Source organism: Carettochelys insculpta, chromosome 1, assembly GCF_033958435.1.
Source record: "Carettochelys insculpta isolate YL-2023 chromosome 1, ASM3395843v1, whole genome shotgun sequence".
In the NCBI taxonomy this organism is placed as follows: domain Eukaryota; kingdom Metazoa; phylum Chordata; order Testudines; family Carettochelyidae; genus Carettochelys; species Carettochelys insculpta.
The window spans coordinates 203,644,939-203,662,485 of NC_134137.1; the positions used below are offsets into that span (position 1 = coordinate 203,644,939).

The 17,547-nt window shown below is 48.7% G+C and overlaps 1 protein-coding gene across 3 annotated transcripts in view; it reads right to left on the reverse strand.

Moving 5' to 3' along the window:
• Nucleotides 1-17,547, reverse strand: part of IGSF3 (immunoglobulin superfamily member 3) — a 185,352-nt gene that overhangs the window by 121,425 nt on the left and 46,380 nt on the right. For 2 of the 3 annotated variants that reach the window (XM_074997972.1, XM_074997982.1), the window contains one exon: nucleotides 13,440-13,817. The exons of the other annotated variant lie outside the window; for it this stretch is intronic. In XM_074997972.1, coding sequence (XP_074854073.1) covers nucleotides 13,440-13,817 — 378 coding nt within the window. The remainder of the gene's footprint in view (nucleotides 1-13,439; nucleotides 13,818-17,547) is intronic. 3 annotated transcript variants of the gene reach the window in all.

The following is a 17,547-nucleotide window of genomic DNA, read 5'->3' on the forward strand; positions in this document are numbered from 1 at the left end:
GTTTTTACTTTTGGGGCTGAGATTTCCCAAGTCGTCTCTCCCTGGTTTCCTCATTATTACTTGGGTGGTGGCAGCGAATTTTATCCCCAAAATCTAAGGTTTTTAGGATTTTGGAAGGGGAGTTTATACCAAAACCTGGTAGATAAGGTTTTGGAAGTACTTTTGCTGGCCCCCACTTCTGCATTTATCTTGCTAGAGTGGGGAAGGAGTCATGACACTTGTCAATAGTGGGGGAGCAGTGGGATGTGGGGTCGGGGGTGGAAGTGGTTGTAGGAGGGCCTGGGGGAGTGCGGGTGTGCTGGGGGGCATGTTATGGCAGGTGATGCCTGGAGGAGGGTCACTGGGGCTCCCTAGCGTAGGCCTCACGGTGTGCCTCCCTCACCTGCACCCCATCCCAGCATGCCTGGCGACACGGGGCATGGGGTGGCTGTTCAAAGCCAGGGTTGGTCTCAGCAGCCCACCTCTGCACAAATGGCGGGTGGTTACCTTCCACAATATTGAGGAGGACACAACACGTGGTCACCACCTGTGGCACATTCTGGAGGCCAAACGTCCAACTGTGTCAGGAGGCACCTAAAGTGTAACTCCACAGCATTGCACACCCGGTTGAGTCATGCATTAAAAAGCTCCTGGCTTTAGTCCATGTGCCCAGTGCATGGCTGCGTGAGCCATGGGTGCAGGGGATAGGCGGTGTCAGACACCATACAGGCGTGCATGGTCCCGCCCCTGACCCCAAGTGGGAGCTCACATGGGGGGGATGTAGGTCCCCTCCTCCATTCTGCACCCGAGCCAAGAGTTCTGGAAGACCCGGGCATCATGGGCTCAACCCGACCAGCCCAAACACGTCCGTGAACCGTCCTCTAGAGTGCACGAGGGCCTGGAGCGCCATGGCCTGCACTGTGGTTTGGGGGCCAGATGGTGATGTGGATCCTGTCAAGAACGCCAAAACAGCTGGGGAACACCTGCGCAGTGAATCCTGCAATGGCAGCATCAAAGGCCCCAACACCAACAACTCTCCTCAGGAGAGCTGTGTTGATCACCCTGATGACCTGTATGGGATGGAGGGCAAGTGAGAGTTTTTGTGCTGCTAGGCTCCCTGTTCCCTCCATGGCCACCTCCCCAGCACTGCCTGGGAGCTCCCTTCCCCATGTCAGGTGTGTGACCTGAGCATGCCTGACGCCCCCAACGATGGCCTTGCCCACCCCAAACTGGTGCCCCATGGACTGGTGGCTGTCTGAGGTGGCCAGTTTCCATATCATGATGGCAACCCACCTCTCCAGGGGGCGCTTGGGCTGTATGTGGGTGTCCTGGTGCTGAAGTGCAGGAGTGAGCCGGGGTACAGCTCCAGGAACATCTGCTTTCTCATCCTGAAGCTCTGGAGCCAGTGGCTGTCATCCCACTCCCCCATCACGAGCCAGTCCCACCACTCGGAGCTAGGGCAATAGCTTCACAGGCGCTGGATCAGCCAGGGGAAGGGTAAGGATGTCGCCCCGTGGAGGCACCCTGCAGGAATGCGGCTAGGTGCGTGACTGCCCACAGGCGCTGGAGGGTAGTGAGGAGTGCCATGGCCAGCAGGCAGACTACGACTTTGAGGAGTTCCCTGTTGGGGATCCATGGCACTGTGAATGGTCATCTTGACCCCCGCAGAAGTTCTGCCCTGCTGTCCGTGGCAGGGCAGCCCTCAGCCTGTGCAGGGCAAGGGCGTTGAGGAGGGGCTTTTTAAAGGGAGCATCTGGCCGCGGACCCTGGAAGGGCTTGTCACCCATGCAACTCCATCTGTAGCATTTCCTGGTGTGTTCTTTTGAAAGAACGGACGGTGCTGTGTGGACGCTGCCCTTCGAAAGAGAGAGACGGTCTTTCAAAATGGTGGATCGAAACCTCGATCTGCTTTTTGAGTGCGGACACGCTCTTTCAAAAGCTGATCGTTAGGAAAATAACTTCCGGAAGATCATCTTTTGAAAGATCTTGCTAGAGTAGATGTAGCCAAAGAGTCCAGGAAAATAAACCGAACTTTATAATGGGCTGTAAATGAGTGTAACACCAAGTTCACCAGGGGCAAAGGGAGAGAGAAAGCAGGGAAAAAGGGCCAAAAAACAGACTAGTTTCGCTACTGAGGTCCCTGGACTGAAGAGGACACATCACAAGCCTACTCCTGCTTTCAGCATAGGGTACGGATGTGCCAGACTACTTGCTGTTAGGAACATGTTTGTGCTGAGACACTGCAGCCAAAAGTCAGGTATATAATACCAATTTCATAGACTAGCAGCTGGCATACTGCGCCAAAGGGGAATAGTGGACTGTTTAGAGAAGAGATGAGGGACATGACAAGGATACACAAAATGAATGGAGCTGATGAAGCAGGTCAGATACTCCGCTCTAGCCTCTCTCATAATAACAGAGCAAAGGGATAGGCAATTAAAATAGACCATTTCAGCTCTGCACTGAAAGGCTGGAAATCCTTGTATTAGAGCATAACAAGTGCTCAGCCGCAGGTCAGTGAGAAGCCAGGATATAGGAAGCAGGAGTACAAGCGGAAGGCGTGATTTTTCTCTTCTCTTTGAACAGAGATTGTCCATGGCTGAACCTCCTGGAAGGAAGAGGTCAAGGATGGTGAGAAATCCATGGAAGAAAGAGGTACGGATGTTCTCATTCTTTTCCTGCTTTGTCACAACACATTCCCTCCCCTCCTGCCCTCCTCATTCCACTTTGCTCTCTAGTGTGAATAGTGTGTGCGCCCGGCCAATGAAAGAGGCCAACTCCCTTCTGATGTATTCACTGTTCAAGATGGCAGGAAAAAAACATTAGATCCAGGGACAACGCAAACAGATTTAAAAGCATTTCCTTCTGTTCCCAGCTCAGTCAATGCACCTTAAGTCTGCACCACAGCACACCTCTTATCTGAGCTCTCGGGCTACCAGTTGCTGGTGTAACCCTGGATAGGGAGGTATGAGTCACGCATCAATTTTTAAAAATAAGACAGATTTTTAAAACTCATTTTCATCAGCTAAAGCGATTCATCCCCATAAGTCCCAGGTTCCCCATTGGGAAAACACCCCATGACTGACTGACCAATGAAACACAGCCAGCTACCTGCACCGTCTGATAAGTTTCCTGAAGGCCACACGTCCAATGAAGATCCTAAAGGGAGCAACTCCAACAGGTGAGCAGAGAGCGAGCTGCGTTTCAGTCAGGGGAGGAGTGATGGTCGCTCCACTGGCTCTGGGTTCAGTGCTTGTAGGAAGCGCCTAGCCAGGCACAGCAGCTGCGTAGCAAAGCCAAATACCAGGCTGCAGCCACACTGCGCCCCACAGATCTTTACTTCTGGTCATTTGCCTGCTGCTTGCAGACCAGATTTCAGATTCAGTGGAGAAGGCAATTGCTGTGTCCCCCTCACCTACATCCCAAACCCTCCAGCAGCAGGAGCACAGCAGGCAGAGCGTGTCAGCAACCAGATGATGTGTTACTGCAGCTGGAAAAGGAGCCAAAGGGAAAACGAGTAGCAACATGAATGCTGCAGAGGTCTCGTTCCTTCACACCTATGGCCTCTCAGATCATACATGTGTGTCATGCTATGCTCTACAAACAACTCAACACAGTAACTGGGCAGCTCTCATGGGCCCAATGATGTAACTAAGTCAGCTGGCTGCCCCCAGGGCCAAGTCACTAGGCGAAGGGAGGTAGGTCCGGAGTAGGCAACAGCTGACTGAGCTGTAAAGTAGGAGGGGGCATCACACACACCTTAGCACCAGAGTGGGAGAAGACGGATAGCAGCAAAGGGAAAGAGATTGACTTTGGTGCTGGCTGGCCAGGGAGAACATGGCACAGCATATGAATTAAATGCCAGTCTGCACAAGGAGAGCAAGGCTTACTTAGACTGAACTGCCCAGGTGGAACAATGAGCTAGTGTGATACACCAGGGCCAGAGGGCAGAAGGAGAGTGACTGATGGGAGATGATGATCACATCTTTATTCCCAGTGGGCTAGAGTGAGGTTACTACAGGTCAATTAGAGAGCCTGGAGCCAATTAAACCCCTGCCCGAGATTTAATAAACCCCCCTGCTCCACTCAGATAGGAGCTGGGAAGGAGAGCTGACTGTAGTTTGGAGAAGTGTTGACCAGACTACCAGGAGACGGGAGACCCTGCTCAAGCAGGGCCAAAGGATCACCGCAGCAGAGAATCAAGAGGATCTCTGCCCCAAGGGAAAGAGGGTAAGAAGCCTGTGAAGCTGAAGATGCTGGGATCAGAACAGGGGGTGGACCTGCTCTCTGCACCTCTCCCCACATCCAGGGCAGCATCAGAGCCCAAGAGTAGGAACAGGACAACACCCAGACCCCAGCACACCACGGAGACGTGCAGGACCCACCAAAATAACGTTGGCCATTTGGCACACTGAACTAAGAAAGCTTATGAGGGGGCCACTAAATTCTAAGTTAACCCTATTCCCAACCTGCTAAAATTTCCACCTAAACCTACCCAGCCACCCAGGAAGGAGGTCTCAGCTCACTTCAGCATGAACTAGCCAGATACATGGGAGCTTTGCACTTCATGTTCCCACCTGTGCTCACTTGCTTTTGCTTTTTCAAATCAGAACCAAGACACCATCTTTAGAATCCTCCTAGAGCTCCAGCACTTTCAGAGGTGCAGGGGGAAGAAAGTGGGGGGGGACGAGCAACTAGAGGACGAAAACAAGAAAAGTCCCCATAACTCCCATGCTGCAATAAATATAAAAAGAGCCCAGTACAACTATCCAATCCCCACGCATGGACCAAAGATCCTTTATGTGACCAGCAAACTTGCAGTCACTAAGTTTTTCAAGGGATTCCCTTCTGTATGCCAAGAAGTCTTCTCAGTTGACCCCACAGGTCTTCTCCCATCTCTAACTTCTATGAAGTGGGACTCATGTTGCTGCCTGCCTGTGTTTCGTAAGTTCACAACGGCCCACATTAAACGTCTCGTGGTGTTTTAGAAGAACTTCAGGAAATCCAAGAAAAGATGAAGGGACCCAACCCAATCCTATAAACACAGAGGACCCTCAGACTGCTGAGAATTGAGCTAGCAAAAAACACCCCACCTTGATTTCATAGCTTTGGTTAAATACGGGAAGGAGTGAATCTTCAATCAGAGTGTCATGACTTTAAACTATCAAAGTCAGTCCAACAGTTAACAGGTAGCAGAGAGATAGCTGTGTTAGTCTATATACTACCAAAACAAAAAGCCAGTCCAGTAGCACTTTAGGACTGTTTTTTTGTTTTGATCGTATATAGACTAGCACGGCTCTCTCTCTGGTACTTTTCAACATACAAGACACTACATTCAGCCGCTTGGAATGGAGATCTATCAGCTACATGAAAAAACTCACCCAGATCCAGACAGACATCATCTTTCTTTCCAAATGCAACAAAATGGGCATTGTACCCAAGGGACTGACAGTGAAAAACCCATTACAATCAACGTACTACACCGACTGCAGCGAGAATCTGTGCCTCACGCTCTAAGAAACTGAGGAACCACTTGCTCTATTTTGTTAGTCTTTGAAGTGCTGCTGGACAGCTTTTTCATTTTGATAATCCAACAGTTAACGACTGAAGTCACAGGGTACCTGTTCAGAGATGGATGGAACAAACACCACACTAGCTCATGGTGCAAACAGTGGCCAAAGAAACAGTTAACAGGGTGCATTAGCACAGCATGACGAGTCCAGCATCAGCCAGGCTGCACTAGAATTCCACCTGACCTCAGTGCCTGATGCTCCAGAGCCCTCAGACCTGTCCAAAGAGCCTTTCCTGACCACCAGGTCCCAGAGACGGGCAGTTCCCAGAGCCATCTCTTATAACCTCAACAGGAGCAGATTGCTCAGTTACCAGGTACCACGAACCATGACAACGCTGAGTGATCCAAATGCCCAGACTATGCAACTTCCAAAACTTGCTCACGAACTCATCCCCTTCTCCACTCCTCCCACATAGCAAGTAGAGATGCTTAAAAGCCCTTTTCCCCCACCAGGCCTCTCTAGTGCCAAAATAAGAAACTCTACCTAAAGAAGGATTTAAAAATTCATAACTGGATGAAAGGAAAAATGGTTGGTTACACCTTGGAGAAAAATGAGAACAGTAACTCATTTGAGGCTCAGCAGCTCTTTTTCAAAAGCTATGTGTTACTCCTGCATGGGCTAAAGGAAACGGAGGGCACGCAAATGAGAAGGAAGCCTACCTGCAAACCTCGGCAAACCAGTAACTGGAAGAATTCACCACCCCTATGCCCCTCACCACCACCCACAAGGAGTCACTGCCCTGGCTCTCAGGTGTGATTCCCTCTGCTGCTAGGAAATTTCTCACAATACTCTGCAAGAGGCCAGGAGGGCGCACTGCATTTCAGGTGGAAAAGCTGACGGCAAGCAGCAGCAGCAAAGGACGATTGCCCTACAAGCCCTGCTATTTTGCTAACTTCCTTCAAGCCCAAAATTGCTCCCTCCTGGCAAATTTGAACATGATTTGCCCAAAAGGCAGGATGGGATGCAACTGCTGTCTGCTGGTGTTTAAAGAAAGGCAGAGAGAAGAAGGCAGCGTTTGTTATCCCAGTCAAAAGCAGTCAGGCACGCAACACAGCTAAGATTTTTTCAGGCCAGGCTGCTTTTCCTGCTTCTCCTGGAAGGGCAACTTGACAAAGCCAGTGCGTGTTTGCTACAAAACCAGCTGAGTGTTACGTTTTTCCCGTAGGAAGGCAACTTGCAATCTTGGTAGCCTGCAAAAGCTTTGTCCCCTGTCATCAACTTCTTTGTGGCCAAGCCGGGTTAGAGGAGGCCAAGTGTCTAGGTCCAATGTATTCCAACAACATATTCCTCCCCTCTCTCCTCACCATCAAGTGGAGGCCCTCATCCCAGACAGAGCCTGAACGCTGATTCCCCCTTGTGGCATGCCCAACCCCAGGGCTAGAGGACCCAGCTTCAAGCGAGGGGTCCTTGGTCTAAGCGCTCTCTACAGACTGAAAGCAGCCAAGTCAACTCTCAGTTCCTCAGCACCTGCCCCAACCTCCCTTCACCCTCCCAAACAGGTTACTTTCCACCCTTGCAATGCACCTGCAACCAGTTCTCTTCCACTCCAGCAAGGGGAATGGGTCCCACTCCACACCCATGCAACTGCCCATCAGGCTCGCTCTTCCTTCATGGAGTCACCTAGCACCCTCATGTCTCCACGGCCAGCTTCTCCAGCTCAACATTTAGAAACTGACCAATCCAAGAGGTGTCAGTCTTTAACTTCAGCACACCATTAGACCCATCTGCTAGTTCAAAAGTTTGCAGTGCTCCCGGTGTGAAGCCTCCAAGAGCGAGCTCCTCTCTTTCCTACCAGCAGCTGGCAGCTTCCGTCTCCATTTCAGACGCACCAGCCATACAACTACTCTAAATTCTTCTTCCTCCTCATGGATCACTTCAGTCCTCCACTTCGCTCTGCTACTCCAGGAGCCCCTGCTATCTGCTCCTCATCATTGCCCCTTTCCTATCTACCATCTTCACCCCATTCACGAATACTTAAAATAAATCGGGTATAAACTGTTAGACTCCAGGTTAACAACCATGATTCTAAAAGGTTAAAAGCCTTTGGAGAGTTAGAGATGGCTCAGAGTTGGGAGAGAAACAAAATGATTTTGAACCAGTCTATTCTCTGCATTTCTCCTCTTTACTTTCTAGGGGCAGTTTATATTAAATACCAGTATCTCCCTTCCTTAGGAGTCCATCTGCTCCTGCTATTTATAATCCCACCAGAGGACATAACCCCCTATTTTACATGGGGACAACTGTGATGTCAAATATCAGAGAGAAGAATATGACATCTTGTGGGTGAATAAACAACAGGGAAGAGGTACTTATATGAAAATAAGATTCTAGTTATTTACAACTTCTCAGACATCAAGGCAATGAGGAAAGACATGCACAGAAAACACAGAGGACACCACTGTCCCAAGAGACTGAGTTGCAAATATTCTCAAGAAGGCAACTTTGAACATCTCCCTCTAAATATTTAAGCTTGAAAGGGGAGATACAAGCTGGGTCAAAGCAGTGTTTGCATGATCTGGCCAGCAGAATATATAACTATACGGCTGTTGTGTTATTTCCCAAAAATATCAAAACCAAGATGTTTTTCTGAGACTGAAACCCTCTTAAAAAAAAGACAAACTCTGCACATTTGCCTGCAAGGTGAATAAATAGCAACGCTTTGCCATGCTACAGTATTTTTGTCACAGGACATCAACAGCACTTGAAAAATATGAATCCATTCACACCCTCCTATATGAGTTCAGTCACTATTATCCTCATTTCAGAGATGGGAAGACCCAGGCACAGAATTTGAAGTGCCTTACTCAAAGTCACAGTCTGTTTCCTGTAAGCTCTGCACTTGTGCAGCCTCTCAGGAAATTCAAATGCTGCCCAGCTGACTGGCAGAGTGCTCACAGCCAGGTGTTTTGTTTCTTCCAGCGATGTACGTTCATACATGCCTCAGTCCACATAAAAACATATTCCACACACGGATGGAAAAAAAATTGCACCTCGATGGAAAAGTTAGAGAGGAGAGGAAGTTACTCACCTTGTGCAGCAACGATGGTTCTTAGAGATGCATGTCCCCATGGGTGCTCCACTCTGGATGTTGGCACATCCACACGCTGGCGCTCGAAGATGTTTCTATAGCCTTGGTTTCCCATGCGTAGCAGCACTTCCTTGTGCTATTGGGCACAGGCTCCTCCATTCCTTCTCTACCCTAGCAAATAGAGCAGAAGGCTCCAAACTAGGGGAAGGCAGGAGAGAAGTGGAGCACCCAAGGGGGGGATAGATCTCAAAGAACCACTGTTACCGCACAGGGTGAGTAACTTCATCTTCTTTGAGTAGCGCAGAATAGAGCAGAAGAATGACTTCTCGTGTCTTGTTCACAACACAACACAACTTTAGGGTTAGGGTTAGAAAACCATGAATGATGTAACTCAACCTCAACAGAATTATTTCTTTTTAAGTCACTGAATCCCACCAATTTACTCCAGGCCAACAGCTGAACCAAGATAAGGATATCCAATAGAATCCCCCGTAGCTTAAGACCACAGATACTTTGAATTCCTCATTCTCATCTACACCACCATATGCTCTGCTATCAATAATGGGTAAAGATGCACCAATACTGAACTCAGTGCAGGTTCTCAAGACCTGATCCTGAAAATTATTTAGCGTGCTCCACTCTGGATGACTATAAAGTAGTGTCAAAACAAAAAGGCAGTTCAGTAGCACTTCAAAGACTAAAAAAATAATTTATTAAGTGATGAGCTTTTGTGGGACAGACCCAAGAAAGCTCATCACCTAATACATTATTTTGTTAGTCTTTAAAGTGCTACTGAACTACTTTTTTGTTTTGATAGTATATAGACTAGCACAGCTAACTCTCTGTTACTATAAAGCAGTAGTCACACTTTGGAGGTGGGTTTGGAGCCCAGTAACGATTACAGTCAACAAAACTGCTTGGGTCTCTTGGATGGAGGAAGCAATCAGACACAGAAGAGCGTAGTGTTGTGCAAGCATGTTGCTTGAAGACCACATTGCTGCCTTGCATATGTCCGTAAGAAGTATGTTCTTGAGAAAGGCAGTGGTGGAAGACACAGCCCTGGTACAACAGGCAGTGACAGCACCTGGAAGGTCCTTCTGGTGAAGAGCATAACCGGTGTGAATGCAGGTGGAGATCCACTTGGACAATGGTTGAGATGAAACGGGATGGTTCCTGAATTGCACCACAAAGGAGAGGAGGAGCCGAGGAGACTTGTGTCAAGACTTCGTGTGATTGATGTAAACGGCTAACACTTGATGAACATCCAGGTTATGCCACACCACACGTGCAGGATCAGTGTGTGGCTTTGGTAAGAACGCAGGTAAGTGGATAGGTTTGCTGATATTAAATGGAGAGGGAACCTTAGAGAGGAACTCCGGATGAGGGCAAAGAGTGACTCTATCCGAGGTAAACACCGTATAAGGAGGTTCAGCCATTACAGCAGCAAGCTCCCTGAGCCTCCTGGCTGGTGTGATGGTGACTAAAAACAGGATCTTCATCAGCAGATGGAGCCAGGAACGCATTGCCAGGGGTTCAAAGGGCAACTTCATGAGGCAGTTAAGTACATGGTTAAGGTCCCAGATAGGGACTGGAGGATGTACTGATGGAAAAATGTTTTGCAGACCTGTGAAAAACCTTTTGATGATAGGATGGGCGAGGAAGGAAACCCTATCCTCCACCCCGTGGAATGCGCCAACACTTCAGCATGGACCCTGACAGTACTGAGGGCTAGGCCTGACTCACACAGGCACAGCAGGTAGTCAAGGAGGACAGAAAGGAGCACAGTGTGAGGAGGCATAGAGTGATTAGCGCCCAACCACAGAGAATTGCACCCACTTGCAGAGGTAGGACTTGTGGGTGGACTCCCATCTGCTGTTAACGAGAACCCTTTTCACCCCCTCACAGCATGTGATTTCAGTATCCTGGAACCATGTAGGAGCCATGCACAGAAGGGCAGTCTGAGTGGATTAGGGTGAAGGGTGTGACTGAAGTTCTGAGACGGAACATTGTGGCAAGGAGGAAAGTGATACGGCGTCACCACCAACAGGCTGTAGAGGTAAGGCTACCCAGTTTCTCTTGGACTTGCCAGGCTATCAGGATGAGGCAAGCCCGATCCAGTCTGACCTTGATCAGAAGCCTGTGAATCAAGAGAAGGGGAGGAAACACGCAGAGAGCATCCCATTTGATGGAGAAAGCGTCTCTGGGGGAACACTGCCCCAGACCCGCTCTGGAACAGCACTGATGGCACTCTCCGTTGACTTGGATCATAAGCAGGTCTATGCACGGCTGGCCCCAAAGCTGGAGCACATGATCGAGGGCCACTGTACTGGATCTCCCACTCATGGTGATTGCTGAACGAGTGACTGGGGCCATCCATGGTGACATTCAGTACCCCGGGGAGATATCTGGCGACCAACGTGATGTGGTGCTGAAGGGACCAGGTCCACAATGTTATGGCTTCTGTGGACAGGGACAGGGACCGAACCCCGTCCTGACGGTTGATATAATACCTGAACATGGTATTGTCTATCAGGATGTTGACGGTTCTGCATGTGAGGTGCCTTTATGTGGAGTACTAGTTTTGTGAAGTATCATTTGCCCTGGACTATTGGGCAACCCAAATGGGCCCCCATTCCATAAGGGGACATCCATGGTAAAGGTAATAGATGGGGGTGGTTGGTGGAACATTGTCCAGACATGTCCACCACTGAAGGGAGGCAAGAACACGTGGAGGAACGGCTACTGATTTGAACAGCGGATCCCTGGCATGTGCAGTCTGGCCGGCTTGACCACGTAAGTGGTGGTGGCAGCCATGTGACCCAGCAGCTTCAGGCACACGCGCACTGTGATGGTGGGAGACAGGCACACCACCAGAATGAGGTTGTGGAGGGCCTGGAATCTGAACAGGAAGAGTGGCCCTGGCAATGGTAGTGTTTATGTGGGCCCCAATGAACTCTGTGGATCAAAGCATGGACTTCTCATAGTTTATGGGGAAAATGAAGCTGTGGTCATCGCTGACATGTGAAGCGCCGCCAGAAATGAGGACCCTTTTATGAGACAAATCATCCAGATATGGGAAAATAATTACCCGTGATGTTGTAGGTGGGCAGCCATGACCGCCGGAGTCTTGGAGAACACCCTGGGTGCAGTTGAGAGCCCAAATGGAAGGAGGACCCAGTATTGGTAGTGACAGGACCCCACTGCAAAACAAAGAAAGTATCTGTGTGCCAGGTGGATTATGATGTGGAAATAGGTGTCCTGTAGGTCAAGAGCTGAAAGCTAGTCTTCTTTGTCCAGTGCTGGGATAATGGTCATGAGAATCACCATCTTGAAATGTCACTAGAAGAGCCTAGGATTTTAAAAATGGTCAATTCCATGATTTCAGCTCCTGGAATCTGAAATTTCATGTGCTGTAATTGAAGAGGTCCTGAGTCAAAATGGAGCTGTGTGATGGCCACAAGGTTACTGGGGAGGGAAGTGGGGACTGGCACTGCTACTCTTACTTCTACCCTGCTGTTGGCAGAGCTGGGCCCTTAGTCAAGAGCTGCCACTCTCTGAGCAACCAGCACTGAACACAACAGCACAAAAGTAAGGGTGACAGAGGCATGGCATTGCCACCCTTACTTCTGTACTCCTGGTGGCTGGGTGCTGCCTTCAGAGCTGGACACCTAGCCAACATTACAACCACCATGCTCCAGCCGCCCAGCTCTGCAAACAGTGCAGAAGGGTGATAACCTTGTAATCCCCACCTGCAACTTCCTTTAGGGTCATGACCTACAATTTGAGAAACACTGGCCTTCTCCCATGAAATCTGCATAATATAGGGTAAAAGCATGCACAAGGGCAGATTTCAAAGTCCAGGATATATTTTGTATGGCTGTGAGTTGGGCAGGGTCCTACTTATGTTCCTTAACAGAGTACATCATGCCACCTGTTCCAGCAACAAACCCATGCATTCCAGGGTGGGTGAGAATAGCTCACATCTCTACCCACAGCAGCCATAACAGTTGTTATCCTTGTCACTTACCCTAAAAGCGGGAAGCTCAGTGACAGGATCATACCATGGCACTCAGAGTCAGCCATTCTGTAGTCTCTATTTTAGCTCTATTTTAGTTTCAATGAAACACCTCACTCAAGGCATAATCTCTATGCCCCAGCTCCCTCACTTGTAAAACTGGGATAACAGAGACCGAAACCTGACAAAGATGTATCGAGGCTTTAATTAAAAGTTTTAGAACAACTCAGAGATCCTCTCTCTGACAGGTGCTAGGAGAAAGTCAAAACAGGGCATCTCTTTCCAATTTGCCAAGTACAAAGGAAAAGACAACCCCCCATATCCTCCCCACAGGAAGCTCATCCCACCTCTTGTTCATTTTAGCATTCATTGCACATTTCCCTCTTTGTTTCAGACCTCATGAACCTTATTGTCTGATCTCCTTTACGCTTATCCAGCTGCCCTCCTCTTTTCCCTGACACACCATCTTGCCCTTTTGCCATGAACGCTCTCGTCTCTGAGCTGACAGCTGGAACAGGTTTCTGATTTTCTGCACATAAATCAACTCTATGTCCTGCTTTCAGCCAAGATTTGAAATGCCTTTTCCCCATCGCCTGCACCTTTTGGTTTCTGTTCTCTTATGAAGACTTAAAATTTTTTTCTCTTATACTCTCTTTGTTGTGTCCTATAATTTACACTATATTCTTCTAATTTACACAATATTCTTCTTTTGTATTTTTTCCTTACACAAGCATTTTGGTACACACCACATAAGGCCTTACTGACTCTAGTACAGTCAACGCAGGATGAAGCCAATGCTTAGTGATCTGTGTTCCAGATGACGGTGATAAAACAAACACCTTACCCATCAGTTTCATCTTAGCGCTGTAGCTCCCGAAGTACCTCTCATCAGTGGTGGGCGTGTGGCATTCGTACTCGCCAGCATCTCGGTCCTGCAGCTCCGTGATGTGCAGCAGAGATGAGTCCCCTTGTACCCGCTCTACATAGATCTCCCCACTCCGCACGCGCTGGGTGTAGATGGCGTAAGGGAAAGAGGGATCCATGGTGCTGATAATCTGCACTTCCCGCTCTGGAGCAGATGGCAGGTAAATGGACCACTGGAAATTCTGCTCTGAGGGACCCTGGTAGCCGCTGACCTTGCACCAGATGGTGATGTGGGAGCCTTCTGTGCGGTAGAGAGGGCCCTCCTGAACAGTGACCTGACGCTGTGCCAACGCCATGCCTGTGAAAGGGGAAGGGTAAAAAGTTACTTCAAAACGAACAAACGAAATAAAATAAATGAAAGTAGTCTGCAGACTTTGCTGTTTAGCCAATTAAATACTTAACAGACACATCCTTTCAATGAGTTACCATCGAATTCTGATAGCTTTAGGCCATGGTTAAGTACCACCCTACCAGGTGGGCATATGTATGATCAGTAATTTGCCCAAGATCAAAAAAAGGAGCCAGAAGCTGAGTTATGGATAGAATCCAGGCATCCTGCCAGCCAATCACTGGACAACTCTCTCTGTTCTCTGCCCAGTTAGCAACTCTCTTATGGCTGCACCTGACTGGAAGTGAAAATTGTTTGAGCATCTGAATCAAAATGCTTGCCCCTTGGTCACTGACAACATCTTAGCTGCTTCACAGCTGTTGGTCAGAAAAAAGCATCTTAGAGCACCATGGAAAGAAGTTTTGCTTTGGATTAAGACCTGTTCCTGCAGGGCTAAGACCCCAGATGCAAGCACAGTAAAAAACAGATTAGAAAGTGAAATGGATCAAGCCAGGGTCACTGTCCAAATCAGGTAAAAACCAAAAACTAAAACATCAGCAGCAAAGAGCGATGATAATTTTTCTTTTTAAGTTTGGTTTTAAACATCCAAGTAGGTAAGACAGATAGGGAGACCATATTTCCTTATGGTGAATATGGGACCCCTGGTATAATTGCTCAAAGTCAAGTTCAATGTTCAATGGCAATCAAAGCTATGCAGTTGCTCCTCTCTCCCCACATATTGTAAAAATTCCAGGGCTTAGTGAGGGAAGAGGGAGCCAAAGGGGTCTGGGTTGAGGATGAAGGGCTCAGTTATAGGTGGCAGGGCCACCAGGGCTCAAGTCAGCTCCATATGGCAGTGCCCACTTCTAACACTGACTCACCTCAGCAGGTCACAAAGCCTGTATCTTGTGTGTGTGTATGTGTGCGAGCGTGTGCGCACATGAGAGAGAGAGAGAGAAAGGAGTTCATCTAAGAAAAGCTTAAAAACAGCTCCAGGTGCAGGCAGAGGAGTAGCCTGGGGACTGGGAGAGGGTAGATGGGGACTGTGCGAGCCAGTGGATAGCTCAGGGAACAGGGCTGGGGTGCACAAAGATGGACAGCTAGGGCTGTGTGAGGATAGGCAGGTAGCTCAGGGCTGTGTGTGAGCAGAGGAGTGGCTCGGGGTCAAGGAAAGGATAACTCAGAGCTGTGTATGGCCAGGGATGGCTCAGGGGATGAGGGAAGGGCGCTGGTGATCAGGGCTTCAGCCCTGGGGGTCTTGCTGGAGATCAGGGCTTCAGCCCTGGTCAAGACAATAGGAAGCTGGGATAGGCGTTTCAGCCCTGCAACTCCTGCCTTCAGTCCCGTGAGGGTTGCCAGGCCTTGGGCATTCAGCCCCACAACTCCCAGCTACAGCATCAATGGGGAGATGCCAGAAATTAGGGCTTCAGCCCCGGGAGAGGGTGTGCTGTGGATTGAGGCTTCAGCCACCTGGGGAGCACTGGGGTTCAGGCTCAAAAGGCTTGCAGAACCCCACTGAGAGCCCTGCTTTAGGGGACACCCCAACACCCCCCCACCCAGCCTTCTTCACATACACAGGGCTGCTCTGCCTCTTCCCTCCTCTCCACCCAGCCTGAGGCAAACACAAGCTCTCTCCTCCACCTTCCCATTCACCAGCTGGCTGCAAACAAGACATGGCTGGGGCTATACTGACTGCTAACTGACCAGCAGGAGAGCAGAAAACATGGGACAATTTGTCCATTTAAAGGAAAAAAAACAAAAAAAAAAGTGTGGGAGACCCACAAGAGGACAGGAATATGGAACTGTACGGGTTAGAACAGGAGGGATGGGCACCCTCGTAAGGGATATTTTTAGCACTCTTTTTATCTTGGCAGTGTCCTTTTAAAAGGTGAGGAAGAGACATGGAGACAAGAAACCACAGCACAGTGATAGAGACATATTGGAGCCACTCACCCCTGTCTGATTGGATCAACATGGAGCACTGCATGGTGGGAAATGTCATCTCCCCATGTTGCACCACTGCAGCCATCCTCTCTATTCTGTACAATCTGCTACACTTCATGTCCTGGTGGCTCTGGCATACGGACACCACAGCCCTCAAATAGAACAGTGTTCAGGAACCACCTAATTACTGAAACCTGGTTTCATTTGAATCTGCACAGGCTCTGGGGTTCACTCATCAGTTATTGCATTACCGGCAGGACATACGCATGGCAAGGCTAATCACCCTGGCTCCTGTTATGGTTCACTTATGATCACAAAACAAGTTGATCTAAAGCCACCCTGCATAATCATGTTTGTCAATGTTATCCACTCTTTTATAAAAAACAATGATGACATTGTGGAATTCCAGAGGAGAACTTCATCTTTTTCAAAAAAATCTAACTGCAAGTGAAAGAGGTGGTTTGCTATCTGAGGGTTATTGGCTCCCTCCCCTTCCCAACCCTGAGTACGGCAGAGTCCAGATATAAAGTGTTCCCAGCAGAAAACTTGGAACGAATCCAGAAGAGATTCATCTCACCAGCTTTAAAACAAATTGTGAAAAATGGCTCAGGCCATGCAACTTATCAGATGGAATACAGTTCAAATTATTAGCTTGGGCTCAGCTCACTGATGCCCCAAATTATGTTTCTTTTTCCTCCTCATGAAATAACATGATTTAAGGGGAAGAAAGGAATATCTAGCACACTGGACACTCAGAGGCAGGAAAAGCAGACACAAAGGCTGCTAGTCATGCCAGTAACTCCATCCCAATGCTTATGCCAACACCCCAATTCCCTACTAGGTGGAGTGTGAGGGACTTGCACACAGGATGGGAGCTATACCCTTTGACACAAAGAATTTCATATTACCTATTGCACTAAAATGTGCAAAACCAAACAAAGATCTTGCAGGAAAACAAGGATTTGTGACCATATAATTAAAAATTGTATCACAATGCACACAGTGGGAGCAGATTAACATTGCACATTCCACCTAATTCTTAGTTTCTTAGGAATGTAGAACGTGGATAATAAAAAGTTATTTTAACGCAGTGTCTTTGTGCTGTTTGTTTCAAAATGTAATTTTCTAGGTTGATCAGTTTGTTTTAAACCAACTGAAAAGCAAGTTCTATCACCTGTAACCATTTTGACCCTCACCTGGGTCATCAGCAAATCTGGGAACCTTAGATCCCACGCGCAGACCTCTGCCGCCTGAACTATAGAAGTATTCACTAGCAGTAGTAAGCCATCATCACCTATGAACCAACACTAAAGGAGAATAAAACCGTCTGTTGCCAGTAAGTATTTGTGGAACCCCCTGACAAACAAACACTGGGGCTCAGGAGTCTTGGGTTCTGTCGAGGTTCTGAAGGGAAAGAATCATGTGATTGCAAATACTTTTTTCTCAGGTCATTCTCCGATCACAGTTGGCATTGCTCCAGCCCAGCCTCTTCTCTTACCTGCTGCCTCATCTCTCACCCATCTGCAGTGGCAACTACTGGGGAGGGACATGGAGGGGGAGGCAGCACCAACCACGTGAACATCCTCCCTGTGACTCCTTCCCACATCAACTCTACTCCAGGGGAGGGCCCACTTCCACTGCCCCCCCTTTCCTCCACCCCACCTGATGCTCCCCCTCCTTGCCTCCTCCCCCCCCCACCAGTGACATGACCAGGGCACTAGCAGACAGACTTGGCGCTAGCAGCAGGCTTCAGGCC